The sequence below is a fragment of the Mobula birostris genome, chromosome 8, assembly GCF_030028105.1.
Source record: "Mobula birostris isolate sMobBir1 chromosome 8, sMobBir1.hap1, whole genome shotgun sequence".
NCBI lineage: Eukaryota > Metazoa > Chordata > Chondrichthyes > Myliobatiformes > Myliobatidae > Mobula > Mobula birostris.
Window position 1 is genome coordinate 149,806,947 of NC_092377.1, and position 20,744 is coordinate 149,827,690.

General features: G+C 38.6%; 1 protein-coding gene across 1 annotated transcript; it reads right to left on the bottom strand.

The window, feature by feature from the left end:
- Positions 1 to 1,062: 1,062 nt before the first annotated feature.
- Positions 1,063 to 9,488, bottom strand: bmp10 (bone morphogenetic protein 10). The gene is made up of 2 exons (XM_072266544.1): positions 9,053 to 9,488; positions 1,063 to 6,207 (listed from the first exon to the last, which is right to left on the bottom strand). The coding sequence occupies exons 1-2, from the start codon at positions 9,384 to 9,386 to the stop codon at positions 5,255 to 5,257; spliced, it is 1,287 nt and encodes a 428-aa protein (XP_072122645.1). The 5' UTR covers positions 9,387 to 9,488; the 3' UTR covers positions 1,063 to 5,254.
- Positions 9,489 to 20,744: the final 11,256 nt, after the last annotated feature.

Here is a 20,744-nt window from a genome sequence, read left to right on the forward strand (position 1 = left end):
ATATCAGCTGGTAACAGCACCAGGCACTGGAAAACTGAGTGTAACCAAAATCTGTGTCACCCAGTAAAAGGCTAAATCCATAAGGTATTATCAATATGAGGGTACTTTGTATGTTGACTTTGACTGCAGAAAATATACACAAATGGAGAGAGCGAGTTTATCAAGGTCTAGAGAAGAATCCACCTTTTAGTGCAATTGCAACTCATTGAATGAGCCTGCATAGGAAAAATAATTTCCATAAAAGTCCAGGTAAATGTGAAACTATTTCCTATTGAAGGCTGTTTTTTAAATCACTCAGACTCACCTTACAAAGTTCTTTGTTTTAAAATTAAGAAAAATAAATACACTTTCAATTGGAGTAAAACGTTATTGATACTATCTTATTCAATCTGGCCATCCAATAAATGATGTGGGATGTCAAAGCGTGACATGGACATAGTCAAGGCTCCATTGGGCTGGTATTCAATCAAGTGGTTTAGACCATCTCACGCAAATTGTACGGAATCTTCTAGAAGCTGTTCCCTTATCACTCTGAGCAAATAGCTTTGGCCTGCATCCGTAAAAGTGTTGTGACTCAGTATAGTGGGGAAGAGGAGGGCTAACGTCAGTTGCACTTCTCCAGGAATCTGACAACTTTGCAGCTCAGTATAAATAAAGTGACAGGGTCCAATGTTTCTCAGCTTTCACGCCTGCTTATCTTGTGCTTGGGTTCCGAAGCTGGCAGGGTTTGGGAAGAGCATGTGATAGCACAGGATTGATTTTAAACTGATGGAAAGGACCGTGCTCAAACAACTCAGTGAGAAACAAAAAGATGTTATCCAACTGGAAAAAATTTCCCAACTGCTTAAAAATTTATTATTAAGATCCATGAAAAGTAATTCATTATTCGGTGACTCTAAAAGCTTAGAGCAGATTAGTACCTGGAAGTGTAATCACTGTTGTATGGTGGAAACAATTGAAGGCCGATCTATGGAAGGAAGGAATGGGATATGAATATTGGATTTCACTCAAGGAGCTTGAATAATGGAATCTGGTGATATAAAAGGGAGCCCTCCCCCCCACCACCACCTCCTAACCCTTCCTCCCCTCCCCACCTTCACTGTTTGAGAAGTAGCAAGGTCATTCAGCACATTTGTTACAATAATGCAAAACGCCAGAGTTACTATTTTCAGAGCAGGCAGGTGGAAAAGTGAACCTGGACTTTTGAATCCTGCCATGATTTTTAATTCCGTAACACCTCTTTATCTAAAGGTTATTTGATGACTGATTTAAGGTAGATTCACTGAATTGATTACAAAGATAAGATGGTTTTCGCCTTCATATTTTATGAGAATAAAAATTGAATTTCATTTAAGCATGTAACATTCTTGACAAAAGTTGCTAACGCCTTATTGCAATGGCTGATTTGCAATTTGAATGGATCCCCGTAGTTCTTTTTAAAGTTAAATTAAATCTTTAAATAATATTTAATTAAATTCTTTGATATAAAAATGGAATTTACAATTATTCTGGGTTGAAATCCAATATCCATTTGTGAAATGGACTGTTAACTGGTGAAGACAAGTGACTAAAGGGTTCATTTTAAGGTGAGAGGACAAAGCAAACGTGCTCTAAAGGTACGGCAGGCCTCCAAGTGATAATCAAAAGAGCAGCCAGCAGCTGGTGACATGCACCACATTGTTGTCTGAGGAAAGATAATATCAAAGAAGTCATGAATTTGTTTTAAGAAACATTAAATTATTTGAAAAAACTGCTTTGAACAGCAAGACCTCATCAATTGAGTGAGAAGGCATTGACAGAGTCAACACTTTCAACAACCTAGAAGAGTACATCTATTGTTCACATGCTGTCCATTTTTTCGCAAACACGAGGAATTCTGCAGATGCTGGAAATTCAAGCAACACACATCAAAGTTGCTGGTGAACGCAGCAGGCCAGGCAGCATCTCTAGGAGTCCTGACGAAGGGTCTCGGCCTGAAACGTCGACTGTACCTCTTCCTAGACTTGCTGCCTGGCCTGCTGCGTTCACCAGCAGCTTTGATGTGTGTTGCTGTCCATTTTTTCTCTGGGATTGTATCCATAAGCAATGGAAGTACATTTGTAAATATTCACTTCTCCTAAATAAGCAGAAATATATTCAATAAAATGCATATAAAAAGCTCTTCAATTACGCAGTTAAAACAGGCGAGAGCCTCTCCCTTTGGCAGGAATACTGGTAAGAAGGATCTGTATCATTTAAAAGATTCTGTACTGCTGGGGATCTCTCCCTTTAAAAGAAATATTGCTGGCCAGGTCTCATCATCTTCTGGGGCTAATCTAATATGGTGATGTTACCCTTTAAAACTCAGCTTTTTTGTTGAATACAGAGGTCTATGCATCAATTTACATTAAAAGACATTTCATCTTTACAAAAATATACACAATCAAAACAAATTAAAGTCACAGAAACCATTTCTGATATTCATCTTCATTTGCACTCAAAGGGAATAAACTACCTATACATAGGATCCTACAGAAGAGGTTATTTGATTTGCTTTGAAAGTAATCACATGGATTTAGAACACAGGAAATACTGTAAAATATTCCATGAAAAGGCTTCATTGAAAGACAGGGTTGCTTTCTGAATCAGTGAAAGGATTAGCTTCGTCAGTATCTGCTTGCCATGTATGTTTTGTTCCTGAGCAATGCTGCAATGTTGATTTCTGCATTTTACATTATTGACACCCAATTCCAGCTCCACTTTTGTGCCACTGTGATATCCAGACTGAAATACACCAAAATTTGCTCCAAATATGTGAAAGGTTAAACTGATTTCCTTCAATTTCCATGATCAGCTTTGTTTTATACCCATTAATCTCAAATTACCATCCCAAACTGAACCAGACTGCTTGTGACCTTGATCAGCTATTTGATACTGAGCTGATCTAATTGCCTACTATTCAGTAAAACCAGTGGTTCCCAGCCTAATGGAATGAAAGCTATACGTATTCACACATGGTAAAATATGCTTCCCCTTGCCCCCCAAAATCTGCTGATGGCATCATATGCTGCAGGGATGACCCATTGCCCTGTAGATAGAGCAGCGAAATTGCAAGTATATACGTGGGGGGAATTTATAATATGAAAGCCTCACAGACTATCCCTCTGTAACTTCTGGCACTGCTACTTCCCCACCCAGACTTGGATTCACTGACTAGATCATGTTCTTCCTTGTCATTCTCTCCCGTCTCAGCTCAGCTGTTGAACTTCTCATTTCAACTTCTATTGCTTTCAGACCATAGAGTTCTAATCCTCACCTATTCTCCCAATATCTACAGGAATTTATTTAAAAGTCATATGCTATCTCATACCAAATCCCATTCATTCATCACCTACGTGCTCATTCACATACTTTGAGTCCTGTTTCAGCATCTCCTTAATTTTAAAATACTCTTCAGCATGATTAAATCCCCCTGTCTCCACATTCCTCCATTTCATTCTAATCACCCCAAGACCTATAACTGCAAGGGAACTTTATTTTCTCTGACTTTAAATGCAAGCCTTCATTTCACCGTTAGCAATGAGACCCTCAGTCAAAGGGGCCCAAGTATTGGAATTATTTTCCACAAATTCCTCCCTCCTTCTCTCTTTCTCTTTACTCCTTTGAGACATTCCTCAACACCTTCACCAAACTTTTAGTCTCCTATCTGAATGCATTATTGGTAGTAATTGTTACCTCATATCATGGGATATTTCTGTTAAACTGATATTGAAACAGTGCACGAATCCTGGTATTACTCGGCATATGATAAGAGAAATGGTTAAGCATTTCAGATCAATAACCTTTTTGTCAACTAGATCATCAAGCTGAAAATGGAAATCTAAATTCAACGGGAAATCCATGCTTAGATATTTCTTTAGTTCTATTCATCTCTCCAGCTACACTCTCTATAATTTGAAAATTGTCACTTGTGCCTCTCACATTTCTGACAAAGGAGTGAGACCTGAAGCCTAAAATCTGTTCTGCTTCCACAGATACCCTCTGACCAGCTGAGAGTTTCAAGATTTTTTAAAACAATTTTGAATGTCCAGCATCTGCAATTTTTTTGCAAAATAATGTATTTTCATGTTCCATAGCAGTTGATGCCCCACCATTTCTAGCATTTTCCAATTTAATTCTAGTTTCTATTATCTTTCCATTTTAAAATTGGTCTGTAAAAATAGAAGTTATTCTTTGATACTCTTTAAACACAAGAAAGTCTGCAGATGCTGGAAATCCAAAGCACCACACAAAAAATGCTAGAGGAATTCAGCAGGTCAGGCAGTATCTGTGGAAGTTAATAAACAGTCTCCATTTCGTGCTGAGACCCTTCTTCTGGACTAGAGAAGATCCTTAGCCTGAGGGTGACTGTTTATTCATCTCCATAGATACTGCCTGACCTGCTGAGATCCTCCAGCATTTTCTGAGTGTTGCTTTGATAGTTCATGTTAGTTCTTCAGAGTGTCAAGCTGTGAATATTGCTATTGGATATTTACAGCTTAAAAGATGAAAAGAGTCCTGAAAGTTGTGAATTCATGTGTGAAAGTACAGCATTTCAGCGGCAAGCATTACAGTTCCACTGCTACCCTGCTGCAATCAATGGTAGATTACCGCTACAGCTTCACATTCCTCCAAATGAATATGGTCTCTAGGCACTTGTAATACAGCAGAGTAACTTGCTTCATCCTTCATTATACCTAGAAACTGAAACAGTATCAAAACAGTAATATATGTAGGAACAGTAGTGAGATTGCCAAGAGATAGATGGGTGAAACAATGTGATAACATCCAAAAGAAAAAGCTGTTATAATACAGAATTCTGCTAAAATTTAATTAACCAGGACATTTCAGAATTTATTTAATAAAGAAATCTTCACGTGGGTTGAAAAAATATGTTGATATTTGGATGTTGAAACTCCAATGTGGAGCATGGGCAATGAGTCAAGCAGTCTTGTTCAATGGTCCATCAGTTATATTATTAACTGATTCACCAGTAGTGTTTGTAACGTTCTCTATACTTCTCTGGAGAATGTTCTCAGTGGAGATAGCTTCTGTGACCTTATAAACACTTTTTTAAAATTCAGTAACAACACTCTTTATAAATCTAGAACTCATCTGTACATCCTTAAATAAACTTCTTAAATAGTTAGCTCAAGATGTACACATTTACAATCATATTCTTTAAATACTTTGAAATTGATATATATTAGAGTTATTTTCTGATCGCTCTTCTGTACTATCTGCAGCCGCATTCTGCCACAACCATACCTTCATAGTTGAACTTGTATGTGACCACACCTGCATCATCTAAATAGAGGATGGAGATGGGGTCCAATTTAGTAGGAACGCAAGAGGCTTTAGCTGCCATTTTAGGGTTGCGGAGATTCACCAGAGTCTGAACAATGGCATGCTTTGTTGGTGTGACGTGTTCAGTCAATGGGTAGTAGCAAGAGCCTTTACACTCGTAAGCTTCATAACCTGTTGGGGCTATGATCCAGGAATCCCAACCGATTTCTTTAAATTCCACATAGAGGGGACTCCTTTTGCAGTAATTCCCCTTGGCATTCCTTCTGATCCTTGAGGAGGTATCATAGAGCATGTTTGATCGTCTTTGCAACAAGGCTTCTTCATTTAAGTTGGTGCCAAAATTTCCAGCCTCCAAACTCTGGAATACCACATCTTGCTCATGGTCAATCATCTGCTCCAGTTCTTCAATGGCCTCCTTCATAATGCTGTTTCTGTCATCGGAGAACACAATTAGCAAAGGCACATGCTTAGTCTCTGGTTTCATGTCAATATCAAGATCTCCATTTTCCTGTGTTTCTTCTTCCACGTTTTCAATATGCACTTCAAGTCTGTGGGTGGTCTTCTCAGATTTTGACCATCTCAAGATAGCTTCTGTCACATCAAAGGTCTCCCATCCGCTGTCTCTGCCATAAATTTGTCTTTTTGCTAATTGTAGCTTGCCTTGTCTTGGATATTCTTCTTCGGTATCTCCTTCAACTACTTCCTCACCTACTTCATAGATGGTGACTTTCCTGTCCACTCCTTCATATATCCTTCTGTCTCGATCTACCAAGGTATACAATCGTAGTTCAGCCATGGTGATTTCTTCATGACGAGGTACAGACATATTGAAAAGGAGAGAGTGGATCCTCACACCATCAGTTTGATTGGAGACTGAAGTGTCTGGAAAACATGAATAGTTTACCAACAGATGAATTACACAGTGTAAAGTTGAAATCAGAACTTTGAATATTGGAAATTAAGTTTCAAGTTGCAGAATAATCTCTAGTAGCCATGTGGTTAGAGAGATTTCTATGGGATCTGAAAGGAACTTGGGTCATGTTCTAGATAGGTCCTTAAAGTTAAGACAATCAAGGTTAGATTAATTCAGTGAATGAATCAGCAAATTATATGTAGAATAGTATTTGATAAAAATTCAGTGATGAATTGTAGAGTTGTTACCAAACTATACAATCTAGTGCAGTTTTGCACATATAGATGAAGAAGGAGAATTTGTAGATGGCACAGTGGTACAGCTATTGGTGCTCTTGCTTCACTGCTCCAGTGACCTCATGGGTTTCATCTAAGTGCTCTGCTTTCCTCTTGAATTCCAAAGATGGGCTGTTAAGTTAATTGCCTGCTATATATTGCCCTTGAAATAACTGGAAAAACAGCCATGTTAGGGAATGAGTTACAGGGAAATAAGTAGGGGTAAGAATGCTACAGAGTATCAGGTAGACTGATAGACAAAATGATCTCTTATTTAGTAGAAAATTTAATACTTTGAAAAATATTAAAAGAAAGTAGGACAAATTAAATTATATGAGGTTCAGACAGGATAAGCAGAAAGCACCTTCGTACCTAGGGTACTAAGTAGGAGACGTGAATTTAAATTAATTGATTTGAAGATTAGAGAAAAATGGGAAATTATTTTTTACTTAATCAGTAATGTTAGTCTGCAACTTTATGTCTGAAAGGGCGAGAGAGAGAGAAAAAAACTCTATCACCTATAAAAAGTGCTTGGACGAAGAGCATTACCATCCATTGCTTAAGAACAAGGAAATGGTGTTAATTCTTTCTTGCTGGTATGGAAATAGTGGGAAGGACTGTGCACCTTTAGTGCCATGGAGTTCTAAATAGCATAATTCCACAAGGAAGTAAAGGAGTCTTTAATTCAAGAATTCTTTTGTAAGGTCATTGGACAAATGGCATGATGTTTTGAGAAAAAAATCACTATCTGTAACCTAGAGTCAGAGATAATTGTTATAAATCACACATACTCTTTGGATCTAAGGAATTTCAGATTGTTATAGATTATTTTTTGTTTGAAATACCTACAAAAAGAGTTGGTCCTGACTTATTAAGTGAGCCGTATGAATGGAAAGTTGTGGAAACATTCTCATTGCAGAGAATGTTCTGGCAGTTGGGGTGAAAACTCCTGGATTTCAGTACTTTTATTAGGGAAATGTTGGTTTCAAATAAGAAGGTCTCTCAAGCCATCATTGTAGGGTTAGCAACATATCCTTAGTCCTGCCATGTATTGACTGTCAACTTGAAGATGTAGAATTTCTGAAGTATGATGATAAGCATAGGACTAGTGGTGGGACACTAATTATTTAGGATACCTATACTACTGGTTACGTGGATGGATTCAGACTGACAAGGAAAACGCATATTTTCATTCTATTTTCAAATTATAGAGTGTCACATAAATTGGATATTGCATCAACTGCAGTCCCGTTGGCAACAACCCCTTTCTATTTCCTCCTTCATTTCCCTCTCTGTCTCCAATATTTTCTTCATGAGTCGCACAGAGCCAACATTGACTAGACAAAAATATCAGTGGTAATGTTACTCAGTGCAGTAAACACGGAAGAGCATGCGCCAGGATGCTGGCAGAACCGGTGAGACTGACCATGAAAGTGAGATAGTTCCTGTAATCTTTCATCTTCCAAACTTATTTTTTTTTTAAAAAAAAGGGTACCACGGATTCTGCAAGGAAACCTTGTTTCACGTGACTAAAGAAATGCTAGTCGATAAAACGAATCCAGAAAATTGTGTGGATGTGTGCGTTGTGACTTCTTCCCAGCCTGGCTGGAATGGGAGGGAATTTCCTCCTGGAAACGCCAATATTTGCGTTAGCAAGGTAAGACAATTCCATTTGTGAGCGTGCTGCTTACAAACAAAAAAAATGAGATAGCTTCAATTCCTGCGTCCTGGATCTACTAACTGTTGCGTGTACAACCACTACTGTTTCTGTACAAACAACATTTCTTTGTAGTTTACGATAGTTTAATTGATTATATACTTTAAATGTCGGAAGCGAAAGAGGCGAAAAAAAAGTCCAAGTATTATAATATTCCTGACAACGGTGAAAACAGCGTTTTCGATTTTGTAGCGAAAGGCGAACTTCATCTTTATTGTCAGAAGTTCATATATCAGTAAATAATCTACACCCCCACCCCCACCCCCAATTCTTGTACTTATTTGGGAGGTCGCAGGAGGATAGAATTCTGTAGATTTGACATTTGCGCATCGCTTGCACTCAGCGTCATTCTGTACTTTGCAGAACCGAATCAGAACTTATCAGAACTAAACGTAATATCAAGGCGACAGTGTGAACCACTTTTTAAATACGAAATTCCCCATTTTTACGTTGCTACACACGCACTCATACAATCATTCGCAAGGGTTCCGTCAAGAATTCTTCTGCAAATGCAAGAATAATCTAATATTACTTATGGAAAAGCCTGGGACTTAGCAGAAGGTGCAAATTGCTGAGGTGACTAAAGGCTTTTACTCATGGTTTCAGCTTCCCACTGTTACAATATGATTTGCAAAAATTGATTTCTGTTTGGGACAGATCTTATCTACTGTATGATGCGCTGTCTTTTACCAGTGATCCGATCTCAATAGCTTTTCTTGTGGTAAGCCAGATTGGTGGGGAGCAAACCTGAAGGGCTTTGGAAATCATCATACAGAATGAACTGTATTGAATTGATATCGAAACATATTCCATATTGCCTACCTTCATTCTTGAAGCTCCTTACTATATTGGAGGAGGGCATGGAGGTTCTGTCATTTGCGAACCTGTTGTAGAGTTCAATCATGTACTCAGGTGGTTCCACTTTCGCTGCATCGATTGTTCGGCTTCCCGACAAATTCAGACTTTTTAGGAACTCTCCTTTCATGCTTGCCAAAAGTGTGTTAAAATCAACGGAATCTTCTTCTTGAAAATCGTCTTCTGCCACATACCTGCTCTTGTCTTCAGTTGCGTCTGCACGATTGTCGATGGGACTGCTGGTTGTCAAAGGTAACAGGGCACACAGACAAGCAAAAACCTGTAGTGACAGGGAATGCATTATTATAGCTTTTTTATGTCTCCTGTTCCTGACCCTAAACAATCTGGACTGTGTTTGACAGCTGCTCAAGCGTTGCTGTTTTATCCTCTGCAGAGGACCAGGCTGGTGTCATTCAAATGCAATGCTGACAATTTTTTGGAAAACCTTCCCTTATGTCTGTGGTCTCTCACTGTCCAAGGAAGCCCGCTCCCAGCAATTGGCCAATGTGATATCACATGGCATTTTTTTCCCTTATCTATCTGGTATACGCACTGTAACCAGATTCTCTTATCTCTCAATCCTTGTCCTTAATGAGCATTCTGTAAACATTCTCTCATTTGGTTCCTGGCTAATCGAGAAGATGATTTCCATGCTTGGAGGAGGCACTGCCCTCTTCGTGTGCAGAGCCTAACAATTAAATCAAAGAGACTATATTAATTTTCCGCACAATGTTGTCTTCCAAAGTGATAATATCTGGAAACTCTTGAACTGATCGCAAATGTTATTTTATTTGTGTTTTCACATTAAAATGAAACAGGAGCAACAATTATTTGAATTTGTTGACTTAAAACCACCAATAATTGCCAAGAACAACGATAAGGAAATTCTGCCTATTTAAAGATTAGCCCCTTGAAAATTTCAATCAACGACTTGAAACTAAAGCTAACTCCTAATGAGCTTTCACTTCCTAAATATTTATTATTCAGGTTTGAAAGATAACATGGGGAAATCTGGCATGGGGCACTGAAGAGGTGTCACCCAGGAAAGAATCTTGAGGAAATAATCAATTAGCAATGAGGTTAAAGGAAATACGTAACTCCATAAGAGCATTCCCTGCTCACCACGTACACTTCAAGTTTCTGAGTGCAGCATTTTATTAAACAGTTGAAACTAAATGTCTAAGCAACTAATTGTATTGTTCACTGCAAAGTGTAGATCTTACAATCTGCATGCCAAAACAATATTTGATCATTAGTCAAGTGCTGCTTTGATAATTAATATCCAAAGCATGATCTGTTTAGATATTGCTTATCTTTAGAAGTGTTATATTTTAATTTTAGTAGCAGTAGATATTAAGCTAATTTTGACTAACATTTATGTTTTTGCTTATCATTAAGTTTATCTATATTACTGAATTTAACTATTAAATATACACATAACTATTATACATATATATACACACACTATAATGCAGATTTTTTTCTGTATTTATCATGTATTGCATTGTACTGCTACTGCAAGGTTAGCAAATTTCACGACATATGCTGGTGACATTAAACCTGATTCTGATTCTGAATCTTAAAGACATCAAAACAAGCCTTCATCCAGAGGAACTGGCCTGGCCCAATACTGAATGGCCTATGATTCTTAAAGCAAATATTTATTCAGACAAGCAACCATTACTGAGCTGTACAGGCATACTTGAAATGTAGACACAAGGCAGAGTTGTGCAAAGTATTGAAAGTTTAAATGAAATCTGCAATTTATTACATTGAGGAGCTTGGATAATTTAGATACAGTCTACTGTATGCTGGAAAGTGAGTTACAAGCTGAAATCTTATTAATGGGTTCAGATCTTTTATAGATTAAGTAATTAATACCTTGGAATAAGTTTTAAGCAACTGCCTAATTTGGGGGTTGGGCTATTCATAGACAAGAGTGAGTTCCATGATTAAAGATTATTAGGAGATTCAGATATTTCATGCATACGATAATGACTAGATAGTAACAAGTTGCAGGTTGGAAATGTATTGTTTTGTTTATTAATATATAAGTATAATTTGCTGATTGATCAAAAACCATATTTATCTGACTCATTGCATACATTCAGTGAAGTGTTGGAATGCATTTTCTTTTGTGAAAATTTATTCATATTTAGTACATTCTGTCATACATATTTCATCCACTTGTTTAATGCTGCAAAGTTATAATTTTTTTTAAAATGTGTTAAGTTTTGGGAGCAACTTTTAATTATTTGATGTGTGCATCAGTACTAAATGGAGATTAGTATTTGGAATTTTAATAAGCCTATTGGTCCATTTCTTTATCAACCGTTGCTTTCCCAATGTCTTTTAATGAATGAATCAAGAGATTAGAAATAAGAGGTATCATCATTAGGAGGGAAAAGATTAAATATGAAAGCAAGATAGCAAACAATATCAAAGTGGATAGTAAAAGCTTTTTCAAGTATGCAAAAAATAAAAGAGAGATGAGAGTGGATATTGGACCACTAGAAAATGAGGCCGGAGAAATAATAATGGGGGCCAAGGGGATGGCAGATGAACTAAATGAGTATTTTGCATCAGTCTTCACTGTGGAAGACACTAGCAGTGTGCCAGATGTTGAAGGGTACAAGGGAAGAGAAGTGAGTGTAGTTATTATTACAAAAGAGAAGGTGCTCAAAGAGCTGAAAGATCTAAAGGTGCATAAGTCACCTGGAGCAGATGAACTGCACCCCAGGGTTCTGAAAGAGATAGTGGGAGAGATTGTGGAGGCATTAGTAACGATCTTTCAAATATCATTGGACTCTGGCATAGTGCCAGGGGACTGGACAATTGCAAATGTCACTCCACTCTTTAAGAAAGGAGGAAGGCAGTAGAAAGGAAATTATAGATCAGTAAGCCTGACCTTAGTGATTGGGAAGATGTTGGAGTCAATTGTTAAGGATGAGGTTATGGAGTACCTGGTGACACAGGACAAGAGAGGACAAAGTCAGCATGGTTTCCTTAAGGGAAAATGTTGCCTGATGAACCTGTTGGAATTCTTTGAGGAGATTACACATGGGATAGATAAAGGGCATTCAGTGGATGGTGTATATTTGGACTTTCAGAAGGCCTTTGACTAGGTGCCACATATGAGGCTGCCTACCAAGCTAAGAGCCCATGATATTACAGGAAAGTTACTGGCATAGTTAGAGCATAGGAGGCAGTGAGTGGGGATAAAAGGATACCTTTCTGGTTGTCTGCCAGTGACTAGTGGTGTCCCACAGGGGTTGATATTGGGACTGCTTTTTATGCTGTATTGCAATGATTTAGATGATGGAATAGATGGCTTTGTTGTTAATTTTGCAGATGATACGAAGATTCTTTATTCCCATGATTGTGTGGCTAGGCATAGCTCAAATACCATCTATAACTTTGCTGATGATACAACCATTGTTGGTAGAATCTCAGATGGAGATGAGAGGGCGAACAGGAGCAAGATATGCCAACTAGTGGAGTGGTGTCGCAGCAACAACCTTGCACTCAATGTCAGTAAGATGACAGATCTGACTGTGGACTTCAGGAAGGGTAAGACAAAGGAACACATTCCAATCCTCACAGAGGGATCAAAAGTGGAGAGAGTGAGCAGTTTCAAGTTCCTGGGTGTCAAGATCTCTGAGGACCGAAACTGATCCCAACATATTGATGCAGCTGTAAAGAAGGCAAGACAGTGACTGTACTTTATTAGGAATTTGAAGAGATTTGGCTTGTCAACAAATACACTCAAACACTTCTATAGATGTACTGTGGAGAGCATCCTGACAGGCTGCATCACTGTCTGGTATGGGGGTGGGAGCTACTGTAGAACCAGAAGAAGTTGCAGAGGGTTGTAAATTTAGTTGATTCCATCTTGGGTACTAGCCTACAAAGTACCCAGGACATCTTCAAGGAGCGATGTCTCAGAAAGGCAGCGTCCATTATTAAGCACCTCCAGCACCCAGGGCATTCCCTTTTCTCACTGTTACCATCAGGTAGGAGGTACAGAAGCCTGAAGGCTCACACTCAGCAATCCAGGAACAGCTTCTTCCCCTCTGCCATCCAATTCCTAAATGAACATTGAACCCGTGAACACTACCTCGCTTTCCTAATACATATTATTTCTGTTTTTTTGCATGATTTTTTAATCTATTCAATATATGTATAGTGTAAATGATTTACTTATTATTATTATTTTTTTCCTCCTCTTCTATATTATGTATTACATTGCACTGCTGCTGCTAAGTTAACAAATTTCACGACACATGTTGGTGACAATAAACCTGATTCTGACTGGTGGAGGAGCAAGTACTGTTGAGGAAATGGGTAGGCTGCAGAAGGACAGACAGCTTGGGAGAATGGGCACACGAGTGGCAAATGGAATACAATGTTGGAAAATGCATGGTCATGCACTTTGGTTTCTAAACGGTTAGAAAATCCAAAAATCTGAGATGCAAAGGGAGTCAGAAGTCCTTATGCAGAATGCCCTAAAGATTAAAGTTGGGGTGAGGAAGGCAAATGCAATGTTAACATTCAATTCAAGAGGTCTAGAATACAAGAGCAGGGATGTGATGTGGTGACTTTATAAGGCACTGATGAGGCCTCACTTTGAGTATTGTGAACAGTTTTGGGCTCCTCATCTAAGAGAAGATGTGCTGGCATTGGAGAGCGTTCAGAGGAGGTTCACAAGGATGATTCTGGAATGAAAGGGCTATCATATGAGGAATGTTTGATGGCTCTGTGTCTGTACTTGCTGGAATTTAGAAGGATGAGAGGGATCTCATTGAAATCTTTTGAATGTTGAAAGGCCTAGACAAAGTAGATGTGGAAAGGATGTTTCCCATGGTGGGGGGTGTCTAGGACAAGAGGGCACTGCCTCAGGATAGAGGGGCATCCATTTAAAACAGAAATGCAGAGGAATTTCTTTAGCCCAGAGGGTGCTGAATTCATGGAATTTCTTACCACAGTCAACTGTGGAGGCCAGGTCGTTGGGTGTATTTAAGGCAGAACTTGATAGGTTCTTGGTTATAAGGAGAAAGCCAGGGAGTGAGGCTGAGCAGGGATAAAAAGGATCAGCCATGATTGCATGGCAGAGCAGACTTGATGGGCCAAATGACCTAATTCTGCTCCTGTGTCTTATGGTCTTATCTTGAATAGTAAACCTGTAAGGAAGCTAGAATCTTTTGGTCAGGGTCAGTTTAGTGCCACAATTAGTAAAATTACTGCCTGAAAGCTCCAGCAGTATGGCCTCAAACCTGCCTCTCTGGTGCTATTTTTTGTGGAGTTTTTGCATTCTCCTTGCGATTGCATGGTGGTTCACCAGATGTTTTAGTTTGCTCCCACATCCCAAAACATGTAGGTTTGCAAATTAATTGACCATGGTAAATTGCCATGGAAATATATAATATGTGCAATTAAACCATCCACTGAGGCTGAAATGTTCATAAGGGGAGAACTTTTTAAGTAGTAGGACCCCAGCAGTACAGAAGCTGAAGACCAATATGAACAAAGAATAAGTGAATCACTTCTTTGGAGAGTAAAGTGATGAAAGTGGGGGGAAAAAATCTCATTTGTAACACAGAAAGACAGTGGAGAGAATAGCATGTGTAATTTAGATTTGAGTAGAGTTAACAAGAATGCAGCAAAATTACTCGAGATTTGTGAGAACACAAATAAAACAAAAGAACATTAGAAGAGAGTTGAGGAAATATGTTTTTCACAAAGAATATCGGAGACTGGAACTCACTGACTGTAAGGTTAGAGGCACATATAAAGTAAATGTTTGGGTGAGAAATCTATATACAGTATTCTACATGTTTAAATACTGGGACCTGAGAAGTGAAATTAATCTGAATAGACAGGCTTTGTTGCGTCATTTTGTCATATCTCTCATACCTATGACGCTCTAGCTCAAAGGATCTGTGAGAAATTTTCACAGACAGAACAGTAAAGCATTTAGTGTGGGATAGTTACAGCAGCCGCTTAACAACCATATGGACTAAATAACTACCAATGATGGCAGAAGTGAATGATTCTGAATGGATACTGCAGAGCCGGGCGGGGGGGGGGGGGGGGGGGGCATTATCGGAAGAATTCCAACGCGTGAACAGAGACTGATAAGAAGTTTTCATAATGAAGGATGACTAATCCTTCACCACCCAGGACATGCCCTTTTCTCATTGCTACCATCAAGAAGGAGGTACAGAAGCCTGAAGGCGCACACTCAACGATTCAGGATCAGCTTCTTCCCCTCGGCCATCTGATTTCCCAATGGACATTGCACCCATGAACACTAGCTTACTACTTTTATTTTAACTATTATATACACATACATACATATATTTACTATAATTCATAGTTTTCTTTTTCTGTCTATTGTCATGTATTGCATTGTACTGCTGCTGCAAAATTAACAAATCTCACGACATATGCCAATGATGTTAAGCCTGATTCTGATTCTAATTCAGTAAAAGTTTATGACTCCAGTTATGTGTGAAATGAGCACAGTCTATGCATAATTTGAAAAGCAAGTATGTCACCTGGGCTTGAAACTTGATGAGTATTATGAACTTCATTTTTCAATAATTTGACAGTACTTCACTTCATCATCATTCAATCCTAGATCTTCAAAATTTTAATTTACTCTAGTAAGAGTCAAAAATTGATGTCGTAGTGTCAAAAAAGCATTCAACGTGGGTTCATGGAATGAATAGTTATAACCCCATTATTTATGCTTCAGGATCAGTTGGTCATCTAACTTTTATGTAATGAAGGGAGGTTTCTTGATCAGGTTCTAAGTTGACATTTAAAGTACTCTTTTAGGAGAATAATGAGTTATCAAAATAGTTGTAATGGATTTTTTTTTGTGTGTAGCAATGCCTATTTCTGAAATTAGTTGCATCATAGCATAGTGTTTAAGTATTGGAATAGCATCAAAGTTCTGGATCGTTGTTTCAGAATGAACTTAAATTCTACCATGGAAGCTGTGGAACTTAAATTTATGTCATTAAATAAATTTGGAGTTTAAAAATAAAAGATTGCCTCAGCAACAGTGGCTGTCAAACTACAAACTAGGTAAAAATCCTTTTGAGACATGAATATCTTTTAGGAAAGGAAATTTGCCATCGTCAAATAATCTAGTCTGTTTGTGACCAGAGTTATTAATTTTTCAATTCATGGGCAGTAAAGGAGGGACGGTAAATGTGGCAAATATGTAGGTTATAGCTTATCCTGTAGAAAAAAAAAACTCCACCCCAAACTCAAACCCAAGGTCTAACCTTGAAAATTAAACATAATATCCTTATTAGTATAGATAAGGAATGAATCATGAGAGTAAGCAACCACCATAAAAAGTAATTGAAAGGAAAATAGGAAAGGATTAGGCACAGTGACTGGTCATGATGTTAGAAAACTGACAAGGGAACAAGATGGAAAAGTAAATACACATTTTTGGAAAAATAGTAGGTGTAGCCAAAGGACTGAAGGAGATACAGAGTTGCTAGAAGTGAAGTAAACATTATAGAATTAGCGATAGAAGGATAAACACAATGACTTAACATAGGCTGAAGAGTAAACATAGTGAGATGACTCACAATCCAATGAGTTGTCTTGTTTTCCTGCTCAACCAAAAATGGCCAGTTGGTAAATGGAAATTTCCACCTCTTTGCTACATTATTTGGTCAGTTAACCAACTGACCAAAAAAAAAACTGGCTGGTTCTTCATTTCCCCAAGTGTTGAGGAGAGACAGGTGACAATCTGTGGCAATATGACTTAATGACACATAATAGAAAATAACTCTTAAAAATTAGAAGATCTTTTTTTTGTTGCGGTTCTATCATTGTTTCTCTAACCTTTTCCTCTTCAAATCATTAAATTCTGTTGGCCAATTGTCCTCCAGTAATACTCATGCAAGTGACAATTCTCTATGTTAGAGCATAGCAATTTCTGACCACAGTCCACTCGGGCTCGTTGTTAGCATTGATAAGGTGGGCACTCACTCAGATATCAGAAGATCCCAATTTAGATTTTGGGACTTTACCCAGTTAATTGATTTTTATGAAGGGTATCATGGATGCATTAAAATCATTGCTTGTCTGACTGGTCAACTCTGAATGTACTGGTACATCTCTCATAAAAGATCAAAACATTAGGTCATCTAGTTATTTGTCTTTGCTCTTGGAGTGACTTCCTTTGTGCAAATTAGCTCTGTATTTACAATTGTAAATATCCTTTTAGTAATTAATTGGCTAAAATACTTTTCAAGATGCCCTAAGGTTGGGAAAGCAAGTGCACAAATTAACATTAAGTCCATCATCATCATCATTATGTGTCATATCGTATGATGTGGGCAATCATAGTCTTCTGTCTGTCTTCCTATTCTGGATTTTTGCAACACTTACTCATTTAATACTTCACCCTTCCATGATATTTTCATCATTCTTCTCAAACACCACAGTTCCACATCTTTGAGTCTTTCATTTTGCTCTGATTTTCTCCAACACTCGCTTCCATATGTTCGTGTGGAAATGTGAAATGAATGTAGTACTGCAACACTTTGACTTTTGTACTCATAGAAATTATGTTATTCTTTAGTATCGGTCAAAAGCTCGAACATGCATTTAGCAATCCCTGTGTACATACATCTATTGATGCTTCTGGACACATCTTCAGTGATGTTCCTGGAATCATCGGGTGTTTCTGGTCTTTCAACATCATACAACCTCCTCCAGGTGACCCAGCCGGGGCTGATCAGACCCCAGCTTGTGTCCAGATGGCTAGCTACTTGTGACTCCATGGCTCCCCTCTTTTGAACCACAGCCATCTTGAGGCCCTCTCTGCTGCATCGGTGGTACTGTGGATGGCTCTCCTCTTCCTCTATCCCTCGATGCCCAAAATGCTGAAGGCTCTAACTAAAGAACGGGCTACGAATCCCCTACAACCAACCTCCACTGGGCATGGCTTGCAGCTTCCTATCAACCCCACCCTTCGCTGTTGCCTCCAGAATTTGGTTAACATCTTCATCAAACTGCTTCCACAGTGAAGTCATGTTAGCTACAGGCCATTTGATCCGCCTCCTGTTAGACTTCATGTTAGAGGGATTAGTTTGCAACACTTGGAGGTTCCGGGTACTACTTCTAATTTCATCTTCAGCTTTACTGTCAGATGCTCCCTAAGTAATTGAACTTCTATACTTGTTTAATTGTTTCATTACCCACTTTCGGTTCATTCATGGTCATTGTCTTAATTAACACCATCTATAATCTCAAATATTTATTTCCTCTATTTCTATTGCACCCTACCGTCAGTGTTCGTTATCTACAGAGTGCAATACAGCAACTTGCCACAGTCACTCTATCAAGCTTTTCCCGTGACCTCTATCACCAAGAAGGACAAGGGCAGTTCACTTACCAGTTGCATTTCACCCTCATTTTGAGTTTAAATACTGGAAATTCCTACTGTACATTTTTGTAGGACTACTTTTACCAAAGACCTTGCAGTGATCCAAAATGGCAGCAAGCTCCTACCATCTCATGCAGAATTAAAGATGGGAAACAAAAACTGACATTGATTTCCACATCCCAAGTGTTGCATATGTAAAATATACATACAGTGGCCACTTTATTAGGTACACCTGTACACCTCATTAATGCAAATATTTAATCAACGGATTGCTCTAAATGCTGAGCCAATTTGGAGAGGTCGAGAATGGCTTCTTCTACAGTGAAATCCAGGTCCAAAGCAAATTGCTGGGCAGCATGTTCTAGGCCTGGAGTGATTCGCCGCAGCAAGACCCAGGTCCTAACGTGAGGTACAATCCACTGTTTGGACAATCTAAATACCGGCCATTACAGATTGGAAGGGCAGGGTGTCGAGGCTTGGGCGAGGTTGGATTGCTCTAGGTGCAGAGCCAATTTGGAGAGGTTGAGAATGGCTTCGGCAGTGGAACTAGGCCCGAAGCGATTTGCTCCGGCAGGGCCCGCATCCTAGGACAAGATGCGATCCGCTGTTCGGGCAATTTAAACGCTGGCGCAGGTAGAATGGGGGCTCCTCTCTCCACGATGTTAAGGCTGTGAGACTGCCCCTGACTGCTGTGCTTTGTGTCTGTGAACTTTGCAGCAATTTTCCCCCCAAGTATGATTAACTGAACACCAAGCCTTTGGGCCTACTCCAGGCTGCTCCTGGGATTTGAATCTGAGGACTCAATTTGGTTCAGAATGCTGTTGATGTTGCTTGCTTCTAATGTTTGCATGATTTGTTTTTTTTCTCTCTTTATCTGTGCACATTGGGGGTTGGTCTTTATTATCTTTTTTTAATTGGGTTCATTCAGGTTCCTTGCTTTGTGACTGCCTATAAGCAAACAAATCTCAAGGATGTATAACTTATACATTCTTTGATAATAAATGTACTTTGAACTTTGAACTTAGTTTCTGCCAGATCATTCCTTCTAGATTTAATGAGAGCAGAATTAATTCAACTGAGATAATCCTGTGATCAAATATCTTGTTGTTGTTAACCCATGTATGGGCAAGTTTAGACTGAATATTTAGTCTTCATTGATGTACATGTTCAAAAGATCAATTTTCAGGAGGTTAAATCTTGATGGTCTTGTATCCCCCCCCCCTCCCACCTTGTTGCTGTGATAGATTCGTATCTTCTGGTTGGAACAGTCTGCGATTTAGCCATGGCTCTTTTTAAAAAAAATTCTTCTTCAAATATGAAAGTTAAACCACATTGGCAATGAGTGAATTCCACACCCTGCAATGTTGGTTAAATTATCAAATTAATTCTAAGGCAAGGAACAAGGTAAAATATAGTCACAGCAATTAGAAGGTCCAGTGAGTAATATTATGAAATAAATAACTGGGCCAATGAGTGATTTATTTTTGGGTTTTACTAAGAAACATTGTACATTTGTTCTTTTGGCTGGCAGCTGAGCTACTCTCAGAAGATAACATCAGATCCGCTTCCCAAAATTGCACTTTTTAAAATTTTAGGCAAACCGGCCGTAACAAATTGGAATGCACCAAATTGATTGAGAATTCACAACCTTCAATAGTTGAAAATTCCAAAATGTCCAGAGTGGAGCAATTTCTCCTCATCTCATTCCTAAAGTTGAGATCATTAGTTCAATTCCCAATCTGTTATCTAAGCTTAATTATTTAAATTCCTGGTTTACAAGTCATTTCCATTTGATCTCTCCTTGCATAAAAAAATTTCAATCCAAGGCTCAATCTAGAAATCAATAAATTGCAACATTTTCCTTACTCCTCTAAAGCTGCTCCTTAATTACCACTAAAGTATAATTTGCTTGATGCAGCTTTATATTAACTCTGTGGTTTGTGTGCAACAGCACTTTGTTCTTTTTGAATTCTGTCAAGTGTTCTATCAGGTGTTAAAAATATTCCACTTTTACATTCTGTTGAACTAGATATTTTCTGACCACGTTTTGCTTTCTCTGCAGGGATGATGTGAGCAGTTGTCAAGGAAATATGTACCACCAGGATGGTAGGAATGGGGCAGCAGGGAGCTTGGATAAGGTGGGATAGTGCACTGAAACGGAAGATCTCCTGGTCTAACTTTTGGCAAACAGAACCCCAATGCATCAAGTTCATGATCCAGGTCATGTGCAATGTCCTGCCT

Excerpts from the sequence above, each read along its gene's own strand:
- bmp10 (XM_072266544.1), bottom strand. The coding sequence starts at position 9,386 with ATGCATTCCCTGTCACTACAGGTTTTTGCTTGTCTGTGTGCCCTGTTA. Across the intron at positions 6,208-9,052 it reads AAGGAGCTTCAAGAATGAAG|ACACTTCAGTCTCCAATCAA; the intron begins GTAGGCAATATG and ends CATGTTTTCCAG.